This window comes from Candoia aspera, chromosome 7 (genome assembly GCF_035149785.1).
Source record: "Candoia aspera isolate rCanAsp1 chromosome 7, rCanAsp1.hap2, whole genome shotgun sequence".
Taxonomy (NCBI): Eukaryota; Metazoa; Chordata; class Lepidosauria; order Squamata; family Boidae; genus Candoia; species Candoia aspera.
In genome coordinates, this window is record NC_086159.1 from 9,129,835 (window position 1) to 9,152,527 (window position 22,693).

The 22,693-nt window shown below is 45.0% G+C and overlaps 1 protein-coding gene across 3 annotated transcripts in view; it reads left to right on the top strand.

Annotated features, from left to right (window-relative positions):
• The window catches only part of NRF1 (nuclear respiratory factor 1), a 61,756-nt gene extending 59,204 nt beyond the window's left edge, over positions 1 to 2,552 (top strand). For all 3 annotated transcript variants that reach the window (XM_063307936.1, XM_063307937.1, XM_063307938.1), the window contains one exon: positions 493 to 2,552. In XM_063307936.1, the coding sequence (XP_063164006.1) occupies positions 493 to 656 (164 nt within the window). In that variant the 3' untranslated portion in view covers positions 657 to 2,552. The remainder of the gene's footprint in view (positions 1 to 492) is intronic.
• The last annotated feature ends 20,141 nt before the right edge of the window (positions 2,553 to 22,693 follow it).

Sequence of the window (22,693 nt, forward strand, 5' to 3'; positions counted from 1 at the left end):
TCTTTGTCTTTCATTGGGTAATGTTTGCCAGCCGTACCTGATGGTGACGGCTGGGCTGACTTAGAGTAAGAGGCATGACGGTCCAGCGGATTTTAGACAGGCAAGGCCACAGCGAGTGTGCAGATAGAGCAAAAGGGTCTGGCCTTGTGGTACCTTCCCACAAGCATCAGGGTAGAGCCCAGAAAGGCCTTTGGGGGTGTGTGGGGATATGAAGCAGTTGGGGGCACAGGAGTTTTCTGTGTTGGTTTTTATCTTTTGACTGCCATGTCGTTGTTTGTGAGCTGCCCAGAGGTATGTTGCAAAAGATGGGTATCTACATAAATCAAATAAATAAATAACAGCTGGTGGGGCATTAGGGAAGGTATTGTCTGCAGTTACCACTGCTTTCTTCTTCCACGCTGGCCGTTAATACGTAAATAATTATTTTGTCTTCCCCTTTCCATCCACCTGGTAGAAGTAACTATCTTTCTTTGCCCCCCACCCCTACTCCAGGCCTTGTCCAGATTCCAGTGAGCATGTACCAGACGGTCGTCACCAGCCTCGCGCAGGGGAATGGCCCCGTTCAGGTAGCCATGGCCCCTGTGACCGCGAGGATCACCGACAGCACCGTCACCATGGACGGCCAGGCGGTGGAAGTTGTGACGCTGGAACAGTGACGGCGGAGGGGCCGGATCGTGACGCCGCAGCTCCTTCCTCTCTTCTCCGAAATGATTTTTCTACACCTCTCCAGAAATGCAATCAGGTGGCGTTTGCGGCTTGCAACTTTGGAAGCGAAAGGGCCACGGTGACTACAAAATAGAGAGAGAGAAAAAGGCGTGCACGCCGGGCCTTTAGGGGACCCACCTGGTCACACGGGAGTGAGAAGGCTCGTCCGGGGCAAGCTACGCCCAGCGTCCCTTTCCACCTTGCATGGATCATCCGTCCCTAAGGAGGGCGAGAAATGGAAAGGTTCCCTGCCCTCTGTTTCTGAAGTTGGGGTCCAGGGCACCTCTCCCTGGCAGACTGTCCTCATCCCATTCCCACAGAGCTCTCCAAGCCAGCTCTCCTGCCATCCTCGCCTTGAGAATTAGGGCTCCTTTTAATATGGACGTAAATTTAACGAGAGAGAGAGAGAAAAGTCAAGAAGTCTTTGGGGAAAGACACTTTTCCTTCCTTGAAAAGGCATCTGAGAGAAGGCGTCTCCCGACGGAGACGGGGAAAGCCGTCATCCACTGACTCTGGATCCGTGTCCGAAAGAGCAGGCCTGCCTTCCGGGGCTCTTTCATAGCCGGGTGGGAGCAGACCTCCCTTCCTTCCTTTTTCAAATCCATGCTTGAAGCCTCCAGGGATCCTTCTCCTTTCCCACACTGATCTGTTTTTGCTTGCATTTTCCGAACCTCCTCCTCTGCCGTCACAAGTTGAGAAAGGCCTGAGAGAGAGGCACAGGGCGTATTGCGGGGAGGGTGCCCCCTCCCCGATGGTCCCCTTCCCCTCAGTTTTGATCCCTGAACCCTCCAACTGGTCCTTCCCACAGTCTCAAGTGCCACTGTGGCCATTCTGATTTGGGTCTCCTATTCCATCCTGCAACAGGTGCCCTCTCCTGTGGACGGTGCCTTGCCGGACATCTCCCTAAAGTCCCCTTTCTCGGTCAACATCCATGGGGGACAGTCCTGGGTCTGCTGGCTTTCCTGGCTGGTCCAGCCCCATGGCCTTGTCATGCTTGCCAGTAGCTCTTTGCCACCAATGTCCTGGCTGCTATGTCAGGGACCGTCCCTGGGGCAAGGCCTGTACTTCATGCAAAGGTGTAGTGAATGGGGAGGGGTCCTGGCCATGGATGATGATGAACAGAATAGCTGGGGGGGAGCGGTTGTCCTTGAGTGGGTGGGTGAGAAGCAGCTCATCACCGCCTAAGGTTGAATCAAGCAGCTACACCTGCTCCTTTCTTAGTGGTTCCCAGGGAGACCCACTGCCGCATTACCACTCCTAAAAACGCAAAAAAAACATCCACTCCGTCACAGACGGGTCCCACCTCTTTTCTCACAGAATCATACACAGTATTTAATTTTCTTCTTATTTTATTTTACACAGAAGACCATTTACCAAAATGTCTCCGCATCAGCATTTCAAGGCAAGGCTTCTCTCTCTTCTTGCCCACCCCCTCCAGATTTATGTATTTACTTGGCTTTTTTTTTTTATTATTAAAAAAAAAAAAAGGAAAATCTCAAAAGTTCTTTGTATACACAATTTCTTCTGGACATAAATAGAGGGGAAGGATTCCTTCCCGTGGAAACAACCCAGGTCTTTGATTTTTTTTGTTTTGTTTTTAATTTTTAAATATTATTTTTTATTGTTGTTGTAAAAATACATCAGGTGTGACTTTAAAGTCAGTGTTTCTTTTTATTTTTTTCCGGCAACAGAATAAAGTTCTGATAGACTGAGAAATTATTTCCCTAAGACCCAAAGGAAAAAAAACCCTCTCCTTTCCTCTGCCACTACCGCCAAGAGCATGGAATTTACCTGTTGTTTTCCCCAATTCTGTCTATTTCCTCATTCAATAAATTGTTACAGATGTGTCCAGAGGTTGCCATTCTTTGAAGCTTCTCTTTCTTCCAAGGCAAAAGACAGGTTACAAGGGAGTCGGTTTATCCTGTGCAGAACCAAGAAAATCTTAGGGATCTGTGGTCAGGTACATGGTTGTGTTTGCACTGCACAGGCTCGGCTGTGGTTCAGCGTCTACAAAAAGTCACAGTTGTCTTAGCAGGTTGTGCGAATCAAATGGTCCCCTTGAGCTATTGTAGGGTCTGTTGGGGCACAGCTGTGGTGTTTGTCAATCTGAATTTAGAGCTAAGCATCCTGCACACCAACAGTGTGGTGTCTGGCACCTTCTACAAATCACTGAGCAGCAAAGCTCTTGTTTTGCACGGCCAAAAGTTCAGGCTCAGGGCTTGCGTCTGTTTCAAACACTTCACACTCCTAAGGGCTTGGAAGAATCTCTGCCTTGAGGTCTTAAGAACTAGGGGCAATTATAGCTTATAGCGGTATAAGCCTATAAACCAATAGCTCAGGGTTAAATCGGCTGTCTGTATTGCTCAGAATAAAGACTGGGTCACATTTATAGTGCATATGCATCTCAAATAGATTTTGCATCTGTGGAGAACCCAGGGGCCTTTCAAAGTTTGAGTCATGGGATTGGGTTTAGGGGAAGGGAAGGGAACTCAGAGTTGTACCTGGCACATACAGGTGCTGTGTTCATTTGATTCCAACTGCCGAGTGCCCCCAGGAATCCCTTGATGTGGGTTCCTCAGCACGTTGCCCCGTGAGAGATTGTGTTTTGGGCTAAGAACCTCCTCAGTCCTCCAAAAATAGTCATGGGCAGAGTTTTCGCCCAGGTAATGTCCTCCAAATTAAAATGAGATTTATGGTTATTCATGACATTTGTACATCCCTTCACTCCAACTGGAGTCTAAGGTGTTTGCAACAAGATACGATAATAGTAAAATAATGATGAGAAGGGGGCCCTACTCAACTTCGTGATTAAATGCATTTGAAATCATTGCTTTCCATTTCTTTAATTTTTTTAAAAAACGCACAAACAGCTTTTAAGAGCTTGAGGCTGCTGTCTTCTGTATTAGACTGAAAAAAAACCTTGTGCTTTTGGAAAACGGGTAATGCTTGTTCATTCCATCCATATTCTAAAAGCCTCATGACCTTGGGTGTAGTTGGATCAAGATGAATCCAACTATAGCCAGATGGGTCCTCCTGATGTCTTCAGCCATAGTTCCCTAATGCACACACCCAATAGCTGAAGCGCCTTTATCTGGAAGTTGTTGACCCATGTTGTTTTGATTGAATAGCAGTACCAGACACTGGAGACGAGGATAAAATGGGATTTGGGGGCACTCCACTGGGGTGGGGGGAACAGGAATGGTAACTTTTCCAGAAGAAGGATGACTCAGATTATTAGAATCTTGAGTATCCAAGTTGAGCAACTGTAAGTTGGCTTGATTGATTATTTATTCATTTATTTCCTAGAACTCTAGGCTTGGGAGGGGTCCTTGAGGTCATCTAGTCCAAGCCCTGCTCAGGGCAGGAATCCAAATTTAAGTATCCCCAAGAGATGACTGTGCAGCCTCTGTCTGGGCTCAACCAGTGAAGAGGAGCCCTCACCTCTTTGAATCAGTGGTTCCTTTGTCAAAGTGTTCTACCATTCGGAATTTTTTTTCCTTTTATTTCATGTATTTTCTGCTCACAAAAATTCAAACTCTCAAACAAGCCCTTATAATAAAATGAGAATTTTATTTTAACAATTCTATATCCTCCTTCAGAATGGATTTTTCCAAGGGCATCTGACAGCATGCTAAATTAAAAATGCTTTGCAAATCAAACTGTTTAAAGCAGCTCATGCTTAAAGAACCTTCTCCCATGCTTTGCACAAAAGACCTTGGAAAGGAAAGGCATCTTTAAGAGTCCTACCATGCTGACCTTAATGTTTGGATAAGCTCATATTAAGAAAGGTTCCTCAGAGAACTGGGCCTTAAGCTGTTTAGGGCTTTAAAAGTCAAATTAGGCATTTAGACTGTGCCTGGAAACAGTTCTGGCCCAGATGAACCAGTGAGGTAATCCAGGGGTGGACCAACCACCATATGCCGGGTCTGTCCGCTGTCCATCAGCCCAAGTCTTGTTTAATGGGACTTGTGGAGATTTCTCCATCACCGGAGAGCTGATTCCTTCAAACTGGATTCCAGAAAAGGAAACTAGATTTTCCATGTACCAAGTCCATGTTCTACCTGTTAGTCATTGAAGCTGCTGCTCACAGCTGGGAAACACTGATTTTGTGAAAGCAAGAATACCACCCCCTCTTTTGACATCTAAGAACTGTCCTCCATTCCACCCTATAATCTGCCTTGGCCAATTTTTTTTTTTTAAAAAAACACCATAATCCAGTGTTTCTCAACCTTGGTGACTTTAAGATATGTGGACTTCAACTCCCAAAATTCCCCAGCCAGCCATGCTGGCTGGGGAATTCTGGGAGTTGAAGTCCATGTATCTTAAAGTTGCCAAGGTTGAGAAATACTGCCACATCCATTTGCTTGTTTCCTTGCTTATTTACCCATCTACTTACTAACAATTTATCAAGACAAGAAACTATATTTAAATTACAAGGAAATAGATTTGGGCTAGACATCAGGAAAAATCTAATGGTAAGAGCTGATAAACAATAGAACGGGCTGCCAAAGGAGGAGGTGGACTTTCCTTTGCTGAAGGATGCTATAGTGGTGAGTTCCTATGACCGGATAGGGGGTTGGGCTAAATGATCTCTGAGATCCCTCCCAACCCTTTACATTCTGTTACATGCATAGAATATGTCAGGACCTGTTTTACCAAATGATCCTAAAGAAATCAAGCCTGACATAGTATGCCATGAAATCTGAACATTTATCCGGGTACTATAGGGCATACTCCATGCCTGCGGTCTGCCTCAGTGAGGTGAAATCCCTTGGGACAGATTTGGCCCAATGACTGCCAGTTGCAGAACACAGAGTTCTGATCCCATCATGTGGACTAGAAACCCTGCAGCCTAGTGGGCTTGGGGCCATAGCTTGCCATGAAAATCTCCAACTAGATAGGTTTTGCTTCTCGTTTCATACAAAGCTGCAGAGCGGGGGGTGGGCAGTATTTTATTTATTTATTTCTCAAATTTCTAACACTGCCCATCTCCCTCCGAAATGGGGACTCTTTCCCTTCCATGCAGGTGGGGTTCACCGGACAAGCACTTTAGGCTGTTCCCAACCAAGAGATCAAGTGTGTAGCATTAGTTAAACTGTGCTGGGAACAGTTCTGGCCCAGATGATTAAAAGAAAAAAAAAAGGAAAATCTCAAAAGTTCTCTGTATACACGATTTTTTCTGGAACGTAATTAGAGAGGAAGGATTCCTTCCCATGGAAACAACCCAGATCTTTGATTTAATTTTGTTGTTTTTTGTTTAATGTTGTTGTTGTAAAGATACATCAGGATGCTATTTTCCACTCTTCTGTTCTCTCCTCTAAATCCCCCTTTTCTGGTTTAGGCTTCTTCCCCAAACTTTAATGAAGGAGCAGCATTCACCCAACATGTGTCCCCTGATTCCTAAATTCACCCATTTTCTGAGCCTATGCAAAATACTAGACCATAAACCAGCCAAACAGCTGAGTTTGTGGATCTGCTAAGCCACCAACTGCCCCCCGCTGCCTTAACCAAGGTTAAATGAAATGCGCTTAGCATTTTGTGCAAATGCAGCCGGGACGATCTCCTTAAGCCTCAGACAGCCTTTAAATATTGGTAATGAGCTTGGTCCACCTTCTGCACCTGCCCTGCTCAGCTCTCTCCTTAAGGAGGTAGTCTTAGAAGCAATTAAGTGAGCCCCTGCACAAAGTGCCACCGAGTTTTTTTATCATTTGGGCGTTGCTGGTCGCTCTGCCCTGAACGGGACTTCCGTGTTTCTGCTGTACATCAGCTTTGTCAATTCAGGAAAGCAAATCAATAAATCCCTTTTAAAAATACCTGCCAGGAGATCAGGTCTGTCTTGAGAGCAGAAGTAGGGTTGCGCGTCCCCCTCTGTCCCTCCCGCATCTCAGCCTCTCCCCCAGCCCTGCATCTGCTGTGCATTTGACATTATTTTTAAGTGCAGATAGCCCTAATCCAGTCCTCATCCGATATCCGCAGAGCTTAGTCCAAATACGCCAGCAACAGTGGCCTAGATTTCGCTCCCACAGCCAGCTTGCTCAGTGGCAAACGGGGAATCGCACTGGCACCTCACCGGACTGGGGGGACGCAGGGGGTGGGTGGAGGGGGCAGAGGAAAAGCGGCTGGGGAGGGGGATCTTCCTACCAAGAAGGGCAAAGATGGCCAGAGATGGCAGAAGCCTTGGCAGGAGGAGGCTTAGCTGATGCTTGCTGTGGAAGAAGACAGGGATGAGTGGGTGCTGGCAACAGAAAATTCTCCTGAGCCAGCAACCATCCAAGCAATCAGAGACGACTTAGATGTTCTGCAAAATGATTCCTGGGGAAGGAAGGGAGGAAGGAGCACTTGAAACCATCCAGTTGAAAGCAGTGATCGCCAGAAGCTAGAAAGGAGGCCTTCACAATATTATTGTGCATCTCTTCTTAGCCTGCCCCAGGATGAGCAAAAACAGAAAGGGGGCTGAGGTTTTTCTTTGTTTTACAGAGGCTGGGGGGGGGGGGGGGAGGCTCTTGGGATGCCACATTTGTGTCCTTCTCCTGTTTTAATCAACCTCAATAACAGTCCAAAGCAGTTAGTTCGGTATCTGTAGGTGTGTGAACGAAGCGTAAGTTCATTTAAAAATGTGGATTTGCTTCATGCGCAGGTAGGTGTGCAGATGCAGATGCTGATCATTGTCTGTTTCAAAGGAGATCTCATCTTAAAAGAAGTATTTCCTTTGTGGGGGGTGCAGGCTGTTCATCTGTCTCTTTTTGGAAGTATTTGTACAATTAGTAGCAGGAGAGATGCCAAGCGACTAGATGTTTTTTTGTCTGGATTTTCTTTCAGGATTGGAGACGAAAAGCTTTTAATTTCTTCATTAGTGCGGTGACACTCAGGGCTGCATTCAACAACTTCTGGGTTGTATTATCTACAACACATCTCATCAACTCAGTTACAAATCAAACTGACATTCACACATTGCACTGAGCTGGGTTTTGCTTCGTGGCTTAATGTGTTGTGAGAATCTAGCCTACTGGGTTAGTGCATTGTGCAAATCCAGAAAAAGTGTTAATTGCATAATCAGGTTAAATGTGATTGCATGTTTCAGCCCTAATGCATGTTAAACTGTTTGTAAACTGGAGCTGGAGCTGACCAGAACTTAACAGAGAACGAATATAGCCTCAATCAGCCCTCCTTCTTCTTCTCCTTCTCCTTCCTGTTTTGGTGCTGCAATTAACTCCAAGGGCAGAAAAAGAGACAGGAACACACACACACAGTCTTCTCTAAAGTATTGTTAGCGTTGCAATGCTTTTAGGTAATTTGTATGAATTTCCAATATATAGTGGTCTTAGCTCAACTAACCATATACCAGTTTGGTCTAGTGGTTAAGGCAACGGTAGAAGCCAGGAGGCTGTGAGTTCTAGTCCCACCTTAGGCATGAAAGCCGGCTGGGTGACCTTGGGTTAGTCACTTTCAGCCCAGCCCACCTCACAGGGTTGTTGTGGTGGGGAAAATAGGAGGAGGAAGGAGTATTAGGCGGGATAGAAAGTAAATAAAATAAAATAAAATATATAGGTCTATGCAGACAATTAGACATACATAATGTGGTTTTTTTTAAAAAAAATTGCACATGCAGTTTTGTTCAGACACGTGAGAATGAGAGTCACAATTCTTGGGTTGGGGGCAAAAATGTTCATTGAAACTGTTACACCAGTGTCTTCAAGTCAGTCTTAACTCATGGTGACTCTTTGGACAAGTGCCTACAGTTTTCTTGGCAAGATTTTCAGAAATGGTTTGCCATTGCCTCCTTTCTGGGGCTGAGAGTGATGGAGTTTTTAAAGGTTAATAAAAGAACTCCAAGCAGCAAACAGCAATCTTGCAGAGTAGAAGCGTGAACCAAAAAAAAGGAACTTGCACATTAAGCTTAATTACGTTCAGAAATAAATTCAGTCTTCACACTGAAGTTAGATGAAGAAAAAATAGAGATAGCTTATTTTTATTCAGTAGATCTGGATACAAGTAGATTCATAGTAGAAAGCACTTAATCATCATTAGTTCCTTGTAGACACTTTCTATGTGGAATAGAAAGGGCGAGGAGCTGCATTCTGCAGCCCCCCTGCTTGCATGTCTGCCCACAAGGTAATATAGACTGTTAATCCCCAAGCCCAAGAAGGAGGAGGAAGTGGTAGTCAAGTTATAGACACAATATCTAGCACAATAGAGATGCAATTTGCTAGAGCGACCCCCCTTATGCTTATGAGACAATGCTGAGTTGATCCCTGATAATTCCAACAGAGAGAAGGTGACTGGCCCAAGGTCCCCCAGCTGGCTTTGTCCCTAAGGCAGGACCAGAAGTTAGTGTCTCCCGGTTTCTAGCCTAGTGCCTTAACCACTACACTAAACTGTCTCTCATTATATAAAGAACCTAGGCTTTAGTGCATTAGATATGTATGGTCCTTTGTGTTTGATTCCTTTTTTTTCTACATATACTGGAACAATAGAGATTTTTTTTTTAAGATGCACCTTACTACACCATTTTAATCAACTCTAATTTTCTTTCCTTTGCTCTAAAACTCTTTTTCATCCTAGCACTCAAAAACAGATGAAAAAGCATTGAAAGATCAAATTAAAGATCAATTTAAATTAACAGGGTAAATTTGTGCTACTTTTAAATGCATTCGATACTGACGATGTGTGGAATGATCCGCATGGTTTTTGCCACCATTCTCTTTTGCAGTTTAAAGTTTTTGAGCAGCTTTGTAACAGGGCTGGAGAATGTTGCAGCATTAGAAGAAAGAAGAATTCCATCCATTCTCCAAGCAGGGAGCAGCAGGTCGAAATTCATCTGAAATGTGTTGGGGAAAAAGGGGAATGAAAACAGAATGACCATCTTGGGATTGCAGTTCCCAGCGTAGAAGCATCCTGGCTGACTCTGATCAAAGAATGTGAGCGCCCCCACCCCCGGCTTCTGACATGGTGTAACATGAGACACGGATGTGGGGCCAGACCTGTTCTTGCTTTTGATTTCCAAAGACTGACAGATGTTAAAGCAGCAGGCGCCCTTGTCCTCATGTCACAGCAGCCGTGTTCTGCTCTTTCATCCCCTGGGAGAGCCTGGGGGTGCTCTCTTCTTCTCTCCTGGGACCCCCACCCACAATCCTGCATAATTCAGCCCCCTGGCTCTCACTCTCTGCCGCGCAGCAGGAAGAATTGGAAGAGACCCCAATGAGCCAGGGGTGGGAAGAAGCAAGCACTGGCAAGGCAGTTGGGATTAAGTGGCGGGAAGGGGGTTGTGTATGCGCATGTACACTCTGAAGGATATAATTGTTCCTCTTTGTCAAGGAATAGATTTGCTTTCTGCACTTCTAAGCCCTCACAGAGCTAAGGCAGAAGCACTTTCTAGAGGGGTTGGATATCAACATCCATCATTCCCAGCTGAAGCCCCACCTTTGTAGAGGACATAAGGTTGAGGAAGGCAACTTAGCTTAGAGCAGTGTTTCTCAACCTTGGCAACTCTAAGATGTGTGAACTTCAACTCCCAGAATTCCCCAGCCAGCCATACTGTCTGGGGAATTCTGGGAGTTGAAGTCCACATCTCTTAAAGTTGCCATGGTTGAGAAACACTGGCTTAGACCCATCCCCCCATATACACTGTTTGCATTCACACAACACATTTAACCTGGATGCTAAATTAATCCATTTGGGAGTTGCACGAAATGATGGACCATACACTAACCACACACACACACACACAAGCAATAACCAAGCTTCACTTGTTATGTGAATGCACTGGTCAAGTTTGCAACTGACTTGTTGAAGTGTGTGGCCTGAACCCAACCCGTTTCCTTCCTGCTGACCACAGTAGTGGAACATCTCAGTTCCAACTGAGCTACTCTTGAAAAGTCTCCAGAACGTTGAATTGGTGCCAAAGGTGGGAGTTAACCGGTGCAAAGTTGATGATGCCAGGAGCGAAAGATCTGCACTTCTTGGCCAAAAGAATCAGAATAATTATTTGTTTATTAAAGTGAGGAGGCCACACAACTCCATAAAGACCCAGGTTGGGATATGTGTGTGTGTATATATACACAACATTAAAAATAGGAAGAATAAAAACATGGAAGGAACAATGGACATCCAGAGAAAAGCATTCAAATCCACATCACATACCCTCTGCCCTAAGGCCCGGAGGAACAACCAGGTTTTGAAGGCTTTTTAAGCATGGGCAGGAGGGGGCCTGTTGGGCAGGGGCTGAGACCAAAAAGGCCCCCCTTCCCTAGTCCCGATATGACAGGGTTTCAGGGATGGGATCCAGAGCTTTGGCTGACCCCATCTGCCCCAGGGGCAGCTTCTCCTGGCCTGAGCCTCTCTGCCTAGTAAGATCTACAGAAGATCTTTCAATGATGCTCTGGCCCTTTTGATGATCCTTGGATGGTGCTCTGGCTGTCCAAGGCAAATCTGTCCAGAATATATGCAAGCCAGCGCCTTCTTTTGCATTCCTCTGTTGCGTTTGGTCCCCCTTCTCTCTGCAGCCCTGATGCAGCTCTTCTGCCAAGCTTTTAATGGTTAATTAATTGTGCTATTAATTGCAGGGGAAGCATGCTCACTTTTCATTTTATATGCTGCATTTTAATTTTTATTTACTGTGTGGAATACTTGCATGAGGAGAATGCATGGCCTATACTGAATGAAGAGAAGTGACTCACCCCTCCTGAGTACACGTGGGGCACGTAGAAAGGGGGCAGGTTCCAGCCTGGACCCCTTGCAGGTGCCCCTCTTCCTTCTGGAGAGAATTTCTCTTAGTCATTTGATAAATGGTTTGGGTGGGGCAATCTGAACCATGCATCACCTTGAAAGAACAGCAGCATCAGAGGCTTCTCTGGAATCATGGAATCGGAAAGACCCTTGAGGGTCATCTAGTCCACCCCACTGCAACGTGCAGGACACCCAACCCACTGTCCTTGAGTTATAAGCAAAGTGCAGACAACCCTTCTATTTTTTGAAAATCAGCAAGACAGATTAGCTTAACCATGGCTTCCTTAGGGTTTCTGGCTTCAGACAGTACTCTGAATCTTAAACTAACCTTGTTATATTCTTGACTAACATGCAGCTAATTTGTAGTTCAAGGACAGCCAGAGAGGTCCTAAAGGTTTAGGAATACATGAAGTTGTGCCTGGTCAGTCCCTAGTTTCTCCCCTCAATTTCTTCCACCCCATTAGCCCATCTTACTGCCAACTTCCATATCCCACTTTTTCAAAATACCAGCCCTGATTCTACTGAACCCCATTCCCCAGAATCCCAAAGAAAGCAACTTTGATGTTGAATTTTTTTTTAAAAAAAAAACAAGTTTCTAGTCCTCATGGAGCAGGGGGGAAGCTGCCATTTTGGCACAGGGAAGCATCTTATTCTTCTGAAGCCAAGCTCACAGCACCGGGAGCAGCAGCAGTAACCCTGTGACTCTGAGCAGCAGAGAAATGGGTGCGTTCACATCTGGCTGCACCTGCTCCAGCCACTGGCACAGGGAGGAGATGCTGGCTGGCTACTCCGTCGTCCCTGAAGCTTGTCCGTTGGTCCCCCGGTGGTCCAGAGGGAGGGGGAGATACTGCTGGCTTGACTTGACCCCCAGGCAGTAGTTGGCAAGTCTAGAACCACCGGATCCAGATATCTCACCAGTGTGAGTTCTACCATTGCCAAAAACCTCAAGAGGGAGACCCCTGTGGACCCCAGGCGGTTCTCCTGCCGAGGAGGAGGAGAGCTCTGCACGGCCTCCGGTGGTTCCTTCACGCCAAGCATCCCTTTTCGCTTGATGGCTTCTCGTTGCAGGAGAAGAGCAGCCGGCCTGTGGAATAAAATGCCTTGTCTGAAACGGAGAGAGAACACACGCATGACGGTGAGGAAGAGGCAGGGGCCTTGCACGCGTGCACCCACGCGTACACACCTCCCTGCTTCTCCAAAGCAGACTGCTTTCCTCAATCCTCAGAATGGACTGAGGCCCAACGTTCTTGTCATTTAGCCGTGGGGAGACAGGTGCATTTGGCCCCAAGGCCTCTAGCATCTGCCCTCTGCCCAAAATGCGCTGTAGGCTTGATGACCCCCCCCCAGATGTGTTGAGACGTGGCCGGCAGCTGGCTGGGGGACCACGGAAGCTGAAGACCACCCCCTGGGCTGGGTTCATATTTAACCCCTGACTTCTAAACCCACATTGCGAAAACCTAGTTGGGTTCCTATTGCAGTCAGTGCCTAAAGACGCATCTGTGAAGTCACCAGTCGCCAGGCTGGACCTGAAGGACGAAAAGGAGTCCATCTCTGACTCAAAATAATTAAAGCCCAAGAAATGCAATGGTCCCATTTTACACTGCGCTTCGGGCAGGATCTCTGATGCCGCCTTTCCATCCATATCCGGGCCAAAGGGCTCTCCGAAAGCTTCTTCTCAAGGGGGTGCCTCTGGATCCCCAGTGCCCTGGCTGCGTCAGAAGGGACCGCAGCCTCACGCTTCTGCATGTTGCCTGGGATGCCGCAGGGGAACGCGGAGCAGCGCTAATTCCGCTCCAGCGAAAAGAAAACAAGTGGCTAATTAAGGTGTTTTCAGATTGCATAGCCGGAAAATGTTTTTAAAAGGGCCCTGTTTCATCAGCTTCTCTCAGGCAAAGCTGCCCTCTCCTTCCTTCTCTCTCAAAACAGAAGGAGGGTTTCAACTTTCTCTTGCCCCTTCCCTTCTCACCCAGGATGCATCTTTTTCCTGGATCCTTCCAGTCATCCCACTTGCAGACTTATGTTCCTTTTCCTCCTGTTGCATTACCTTAGGTTATGTTGCATTACATCACTGTTTCTCAACCTTGGCAACTTTACGATGGGTGGACTTCAACTCCCAGAATTCCCCAGCCAGCATAGTCCACCCATTGTAAAGTTGCCAGGGTTGAGAAACACTGCATTACATTAGGTAATTCTCAACTTACAACCATTCGTTTAGTGACTGTTTGAAGTTGTAACTGGTCCTTGCACTTATGACTGTCACAGTGTCCCCACAGCCACATGATCAAAATTCAGGCGCTTGGCAATTGGCATGTACTTACAGCATCCCAGGGTCACATGATCACCATTTGCACCATTTGCACCATTTGCAACTGCAAAATCAATGGGGAACTCTGTGATTCACAAAACGACCGCTGCAAAAAATGTCATAAAATCAGGTGCAGTCACATGATGTCTTGCTTAACAACAGCACTGCTTAATGATGAATTTTCTGGGCTCTATTATGGTTGTAAGTTGAGGACTACCTCTATGCATAAATATGAAAGCAGGGCTGATTTTGCTTTGATCCAGAAAAAAGTGGAGATTATGCTACATTTAACAATGCAGAATCAGCCCAGCAAAATTAAAGCATCCTGCTCAATGTTGGGCCTCTTCAAATCTTAGGTGCACTCATTGTTATAGGTATTATAAGTGAAAATCGGAAGAAAAAAGGATGAATGTTGAGATTCTCTCAAAAGGTGCAAACTGCATCTCTTCCGCTTTAATCGCCCAACACCATCAGAAAGCTCCAGGATGCATCTGGATCCATCAGCGTTCCCATTGAGTCATCTCAGGTTTGTTGGAAAACAGGGTGAGGCCTGGAGCAGCAGATCTGTTACAGAAAACCTGACAAAAAATCTGCCAGGGAGAAGGTTGAGCCCCTCTCTTTTGCATTGAAATTACAAGCAACGTAATTGGAGGAAAGGGCATGGAGGAGGATCAAGGAAATAAAATAAATTTCTTTCTGAGTTTCCCAAAAACCCTGATCGAAATAGAAGGTTGCATTTCCAGGACACACAATACTCAGCACAGCCTTATCCCAAGCAGGTTCCTAATGGCACCGAGACCATGCAGGTCATTATGAGATGGGCAGTGTATAAATTTAATAATAAAATAAGCCAGTCATTCAGATTATGGCTGTGTTCACACAACCACCTGGTCACTGAATTAACCTATTTGCTAGGTCATCCCAATTCACCGATCCACAGATTAACCAAACTGGCTAAGCTTCAATAAAGCAAACCAAGACTGAAACTAACATTTGCAAAACTGGATAATAGAAAAAAGGGAACTTTTTTATTTTTTGTAACCATAGATTAAGAGTTGATCTCAGAATTATATTTATATTTGCTGCAAAAGAAATTGGAAGCTTCTTTTTTCTTTCTTTCTTTCCTTTCTTTCTTTTACCTTTTATTAGTTTGTGTTAGTTTTTATGCTCTTTGCAAAACTTTTAATAACATTTATAAAAATAAAAAGAACTGGCTAACATTTGCAAACTGTGAAAATGCAGCTGCTAGATTTGTATCAGCCTGGTTAAGTGTGTTGTATGAACACAGCCAGTATGAAATTATCCCCTTTCCCCCTCTTCAGCCCAACCTTAGTATCAAATCATACTTTCTCCCCAAGGGAAATGGGGGAAACCTTGCAGGTAGTATGTCCTAGTCAACCTTGGCCGGTTTTGAAAAGATAAACAGGTTCAGGACCAATTCAAACTGGGATGGAAAACACCAAACAAATCCAGGGCTGAAGGCTAGACTGGGATTACCTTTGCTCTTTCTACCTCTCTTTCAGATGAAAACTTCAGCAAACTCCACAAACAGGTCCATGAAATTATAGGAGTCACTCATCCCTAAGGATGTTCTACATGTTACACTAGATCAGTGTTTCTCAGCCTTGGCAACTTTAAGATGTGTGGACTTCAACTCCCAGCCTGGCTGGCTGGGGAATTCTGGGAGTTGAAGTCCACCCATCTTAAAGTTGCCAAGATTGAGAAACACTGCACTAGATGCAACACTGGCCTGCCAAGAGGCTTAATGGGAGCAGCAGGCCAGCATTGATTTAACCCCTGCAGACTAATGCAATGCCACACAGCTAGAGAGTGGGGCCTGCAAAGCCCTGAAGAGGGGAGGTTTGCAGAACAACTAGTAAAGATTTTCTTAAATGCTTTTGAGCATCCACTACTGCACACTTTCTTTCCCATTACACAGAAAAGGTGGTTTTAAAAAAAGTCTTTATGACACTAGAAATTCAGAAAGCAAAGAATTGCTCGAGGTTGCATAGAAACGACCAGCTGAAGCTGTTCACCTGGTTCAACTCCATCCTAAAAACCAAACAGCAAAAATATATTCAAACATCCCACCACCCCACCAAAAATGCCCAGGTTCTTTATTCAAAATAATGGCACACTCCACCTTCAAAAAGCACTGCTGTCATGCATCTGTCTGGGCAGCACACAATTCCCCAAATTCCACATTTCCATTTTTGCAACATGTGGGATTTCGCGGAAAATGGATAAACTGAAGGGAGGAGAAAGATGGTCCTGGAAATTCACCATATTTTTTACAAGTCTTCTGCAGTTTGGGATGGCTGAAGTAGGGGCCAGTTTGGAATTCAGGCAGTGCATTTTCAAAGATGGAAACGATGAATGAACACTGACACTTCAGCGTTGTTCCCTTCTGAAAGGATGTGCTAAATGCAAATTGTCAGGTAGAGAATCAGGACTGAAGCTTTGGGCTAGAAGCTGGGAGTCCCGGGTTTGAGTCCTCCCTCAGCCGTGGCAGTTCACTAGGTGACCTTGAGCCCACCTCTCTTAGCCCAGTCTACCCTGCAGGGTCATTGTGGAGATCAACTTGGAAGAGGGAACATTTTATCCAGTGTTCTCTACTCTTCCAGAGGGATAGGGAGGTAAAAATTGAATGAAAAAAATAATAAAGGGGGAAGCAGAATCATGCTGGCACTGATGGTTTTCTAAAAATGGCAATTTAAGTGTTCAGCTCCTTGCACTTTGCCACATAGCTCCGATCTTCTGCAAGCCAAGCATTACTGTGTTTTGATATTTGACAGTAAGTCATGCCAATAATGGATTTGCTGGATGCATTTAGAGTCCAATAAATAAATAAACATACTCTCTCCTCTCACTATGAGAATTAAAGGAAGCCACATAGCTTCAGGATGCAAAGCAATAGTGCAGATATCCGAATTGCTTTGATATAGAACAAGTACTTTTGTGCAAAATCTTTCCTTTAGCCTTTTGTTTAATTAAGGCGACCAAAGAAGCGGGGAGAGAAAAGATTTTTCATGGTATTAAAAATACCATTTCTAGAACATGAAAAATGGTAAAACATGTTTAACTGAAATATGCACAGGATTTTTACACTTTCTGTAAAGCAACAGCATCACTTTTTAATTAAATGGACCAAATTAGGCACTCTGTTGCAAATTCTTGCAGAATTTCACTACTCTTAGTTTATTTATTTGCAGCTCATCAGCTGGGGAAAAAAAAAGATCCAGTAGTTATTACTTTTACAATCTCTCTTTTGACCTGCATATAAGATGCGAGTTTGTTTGTTTGGTTTATTATATTTGTCAGTTGCCCCATCCGACAGTTTTTCACACAACACCCAGTTTGGTTGAAGACCAATCTGTGCCACAAGCTAAGGTTGAACACTTTTAATCTCAGATGGATAGTTTTAGTTCATATGCCACGCAAACCTAGCCCTGGTTAGTTCGCTTTATTACACCAAGTCGGAAAAATAGGTTAATTCAATACATTGGTTAATTTGTTCAATTCAGCTGATGAGCTTTGAACAATTCATTGACATTCAAAACATAAACACTTTGTTATAAAAGTACAAACACTCTGTGATTTTAGAGGAAGCTACTTGTTCAATAAAAATAAATGCATGCCTTTTTAACCTGCTTACATGAAATCATCAAATCTATTTCTGGCATTAAATGCTAATGTTAAAAAATGAAGGTTGCATTTTTTAAAAATCCCAATCCAGCAGGATCATTTGAAATCAGCTATAAATATTTCGATCGTGTCATCCAAGGAATTCATTGACCAAGCATTGCTGCGGGAGTCGTTCCTGATCCCAAAGACACTGCAGAAAGTAGAAGGTCTGCGGGATCCTAAAGGCTTCAATGGCTGTTTGGACTCATTCCTGTGCACCGCCCTTATCACGGAATTAAAGCCCTAAACTTTAGGGTTGTGAAATGCTTTTTAAAAAGTTGTGTGTGGCTGCTATTTGGTGTCCCCCACTTCCAAGCACCTCCTAAGAGTCAAGGCCAAAGCATTGTGCAACCTGCCAAACAGCTAAGCAGGGACATTTTTATTTATTAAATTCTGCAGAGTTAACCTGGGAAGCCATTTCCACCCTATAGAAAATAAGCTCAAAAGATGCTGTTTGAAAGCCAAGTGGCAAAGTTGGAGGCCGACAAGAAACTGGCATTCTCTTACTGCTGGATGGCAAAAACAATATCCCCAAATCAAGCCCGTTTACACTACGGCAGTGTTTCTCAACCTTAGCCATTTAAAGATGTGTGGACTTCAACTCCCAGAATTCCCCAGCCACTGGCTGGGGAATTCTGGGAGTTGAAGTCCACACATCTTAAAATGGCCAAGGATAAGAAACACTGCTCTATGAGAAGCACTCAAAAATCAGCCAATGCAGAGCTCAAATGTTGGCCTTTCTTCTCCAACAGCCACTGTACTGCATTTCTTATCTTTCTCTGCTGGCCCACAAAGGTACAATGCTTTTGATTATGCAGGTTCTATTTGGCCCATCTTTGCCAACAGGGCACTCTACAATGTGTCTGGACAGCAACATATATGGGGCTTCCATGCTGGGGATGGTGGATTTGATTTCTCTAACATCTACAGCTGTTTTCTCAACCTTGGCAACTTTAAGATCTGTGGACTTCAACTCCCAGAATTGAAGTCCACACATCTTATGGGAGCTGAAGTGCTCACATCTTAAAGTTGTCAAGGTTGAGAAACACTGATCTACAAAAACAACTTCTCCGAATTAGTGTGTTGCTTTTTTGGTTTAAAGTTTACCGCCTATCAACGTTGCACACTTGCCCAAAATGGCATCCTTTGATTTGTCAGAAAGCACCCACCGCATCAGCTGCGTGACATTGAGCCACTGAGACTAACCCGTAATTAAAAATATGAGGGCCACTTCTGATGGTTTCCCCAGCAAAATTGTTGAGTCTGCAGCCCAAAGGAGACGCAGCACAGAGGAGAAACACACACCCCCCGCTCCCATAGTAAAAGGCAACCCAGCAGAGAAACAGAAATGGGAAGGTTGTGCTACACAAACCCACAAAAAATGCTGCATTCTGCTAACAGCAGCCCTGCCTTTCCAGGACAAGGGAAAAATAGTTGCTGTCTCTGACTCTTCCCATATTGGCACTACACATAATTGCTCGACGTATATAGAGAACAGCAAAAATGTGCTAGTGCCAAAAAGGGCCAAGCAGAAGGTTTTCCACTGTTCTTGGATCCCTCCTCTAAAAGGAGTGTTTGGCCAGAAATTACACCCATCCACAAGAACCTTTACGATTTGGAAAATGGAAAAAGGAACACTTGTTCTGATGTTTTTTTTCTTCTGTTGTATGCCACTCAGAGCTGTTGGAATACCAGTGATAAATACTGTAAATGAATAATATAGGTAGTCCTTGTTTAATGACCACAATCGGGACCAGAATTTCAGTTGCTAAGCAAAGCAGTCATTAAGCGAATTTGACCCAATTTTACAACCTTTTTTGTGGCAGTCATTTAGCAAATTGCTGTGGACGTTAATCAAACCACCTGGTCATTAAGCGAATCATGCGATTTCCCATTGATTTTGCTTGCCAGAAGCTGGCCAGGAAGGTTGAAAATGATGATTACGTGACCACAGGATGCTGCGATGGTCATAAATGTGAATCAGTTGCCAAGTGCCCAAATCGAGATCACATCACCGCAGGGATGCTGCGATGGTTGTAAGTGTGAGGACCGGTCATAAATTTTTTTCAGCACCGTCATAAGTCCGAACTGTCACTAAACGAATGGTTGTCAAGCGAGGACTACCTATAAATAAAACCCATTGCGCGATCTGAATAAAGTGGCCTCCAATGTATCTGTCGGAATGTGAAGAGTACTTTGCTAGGCTAGACTGTGGTTGTATCTGATCCTTATTAATAGATTTATATTTACCACCTTCAGAGCAGATTGGTCCTAGATGGCATGACTGGAATTCAAATTAAACCAGTCATAATTTAGTGCCCCCTGGAATTAGCGGGACCTTAGTTGTGATGACTCATTTTCTCATTGACTTCAACAACCTACCTAGTGAATAACATAGGTGAAGTGCTGATCCATTAAAAACACTTTAAATGCAGCTTTGAAAGGCAAAAAGAGGGAGCTAAACTGCTTTTGTTTTTTGCTTTTAGGGGACCATATCTCTGATTCCACCCAAAAGAAATAAATATAGTACAGGTAGTTCTTGACTTACAACCATTCATTTAGCAACCATCCGAAGTTACGACGGTGTTGGAAAAAGTGACTTATGACTGGTCCTCACACTTACGACCATTGCAGAGTCCCTGCGGTCACGTGATAAAAATTCAGGCGCTTGGCATCAGCTCACACTTATGGCGGTCGCAGCATCCTGGGGTCACGTGATAGCCATTTGTGACCTTCCCAGGTGGCATCTGGCAAGCAAATTCAATGGGGAAGCCAGATTCATGTAACAACTGCAGTGATTTGCTTAATGACTGCAATGATTTGCATAACCACTGCAGCAAAAAAAGGTCATAAAATTGGGTGTGACTCGCTTAACAACCGCTTCGCTTAGCAATGGAAGTTCCAGTCCGAATTGTGGTTGTAAGTCGAGGACTACATGTAACAGAAGTCATTGATTTTCTTTCTTTTGCCCTGGTCAGGCTGCAAGTAGAATATTGCATCCAGTTATAGGCACTGGGTCCGAGGGAGGCCATGGACAAACATGAGTGGGGCCAGGGGGGAACGGTAAAAATTGTAAGGGAGGAAAAACTTAGGGTGAACCTGTTGGGTATGTTTAACCTGAAGGAAAAACGGTGGCAGGGAGAGATGATGGCTCTCTTCAAGCAGACGACTATGGAGAATTGTTTAGAATTGTTCTAGAAGACGAGGTGGTTCAAATTACAAGGAAGAATTCCCTAGTGATAAGAGAGCTGATGGACAACGGAATAGGCTGCCTCGGAAGGTGGTGGCCTCTCCCTCACTGGATGTACTTACACAGAGGCAGAATGGCCACCTGTTGGGGGTGCTGTAATAGTGGATTCCTGCACTGGGTGGGGTTGGACTAGATGACCTCTAAGATTCCTTCCAAGCCGTCCATTGGGTGATACTGTAAGACTTATCCACGTGGAAAGAACTCACCACTTTCATTCTAAAGAAGAAACCCTTCCTTAAATACAGGTGGAAAGATTGTGGTCCCCAGAGGAGGAAGAGTTAGAAACCTGCCCTTTCTACCTCCAGGCCAAATCCCCTAAAATTCCCCACTTCAAATATTTTGCTGGGGCCCTGTTCCAGTCTAGTACGACTTGCAGTGCCTTGTGCCCCCAAGATACGACTCTCTTAAAACAAAGAAGAATAAAACCAAAAAATAAAAATAAAGCAGAACGAACTGGCACAGCCAGGCTGTGTTCGCACGGTAAGCTTCAACTGCTGACCAAGGGAACCCATTCCTAGGTTGGCACAATTTGATAAATAGGAGGTGTGCGACACCACGAATGCCAAAACACCAGGATGGACAGAAACCCGGCCTCACCCGTCGCACCAAAGCTCCTGGCGCGGCTGCAACCTAGTTGGTCCCGAGGATCCTGTGGACAGAGTCCGAGAGCTGACCGCGCCCAGCAAATTAAGGCAGTTGCTTTATGCCCAGCCCGTCTCATCCCCGCTCTTGATACCAGCTCCCGAAAAGGATGCAGTCAGACGAGACGCCCCGTGGTTCTTTCTCTGCTCCGTTTATGGCCCTTTGGTAATTCACTGATCAAGTGTTTTCACAGTGAATTCTACCAGTGCCATACACAGAACAGGAGGACGCTTCACCCCGTCCAGCCCGGGGTCAAAAAATGGCGGGAAGGAGGGAAAGATGATTATCCCCAGCAATCTCCCCGAAAAAGAAATCCCAGGACTTCTTTGCGTCCTTGATTAATTTTCACAAGCCACAGCCACCGCTCCCGATTTAGGACGGATCAGAAGATACCATACAGCTTCTTAAAATGGCTCCTTTGATTGATGCATTGGGTTATACCGCACAGATGCAACCAATCACAAAAGTCTGACGGGGGGCAGTCCATGGGGGCCTACCGCTCAGAATGCCCCAATGCCCCCCCCCCAATGTTGTGCCCTCTCTGTCTGCCAGAGTCTTCTTGCAAGCCCGTTCACTGTATGGACTTGACAAGGAGTGGCATCCTTCAGGGCCGTGAGCGCCACAAAGCTGAAAGATCATGGGGATATGTGGGATGTCGCATCACACACTGGTTTTTTTTTCTTTTTTGTCTCTTGTGTTTTTCAAGCACCCACTAAGAGCCATTCAAGAGTCTATGTAGTTTGTAGCAATTGTGCATTGCCATGGGCTATGCAGCATGGCTGGCTGGGGAATTCTGAGAGTTGAAGGCCACCCATCTTAAAGTTGCCAAGGCTGAAAAACACTGCATTAGCAGAAAACAATCATGCACCACCACCCATCTACATGGTACTTTCCAACAAGTAAAAGACAACAGTCCCTATTCCAAAATTCACCTTAGAAAAGGCAGCGATTCCGTTTGGAAAATCTACCTGTCCCGTGGAAAGCTTTGCTGGATTCCCCTTCAAACTGCACATCGCTAAAGGGAGAGACATGGAAGGTTGCAAATTTTGAGGCAGCCAAGACAAACACAACATGCCATCAGCCGTTCTCCCTGTCCATTTCAGACTGAGATACAATCATGACAGTTAAAAGGAAAAATGTTTTTTTTTAAGTGATAGTTTCCTATAACAGCTGTATTAGCAAGAAGATGATTTGAAGGGAAGCTTTCCAAATGTTTTGGATTCCAAATCCAGATATCCTGAACTAGCAAGAAATTCTGGGAATGGAAATTGAATTGGAGGGAAAGTGATAGAAACCAGGCATTTCAGGGAACGTATCTGGAGCCAAGCCCTCTGGCTGGGTTGACAGAATCTTTGATCTTCTGGGAAAGACATCTACGTGAC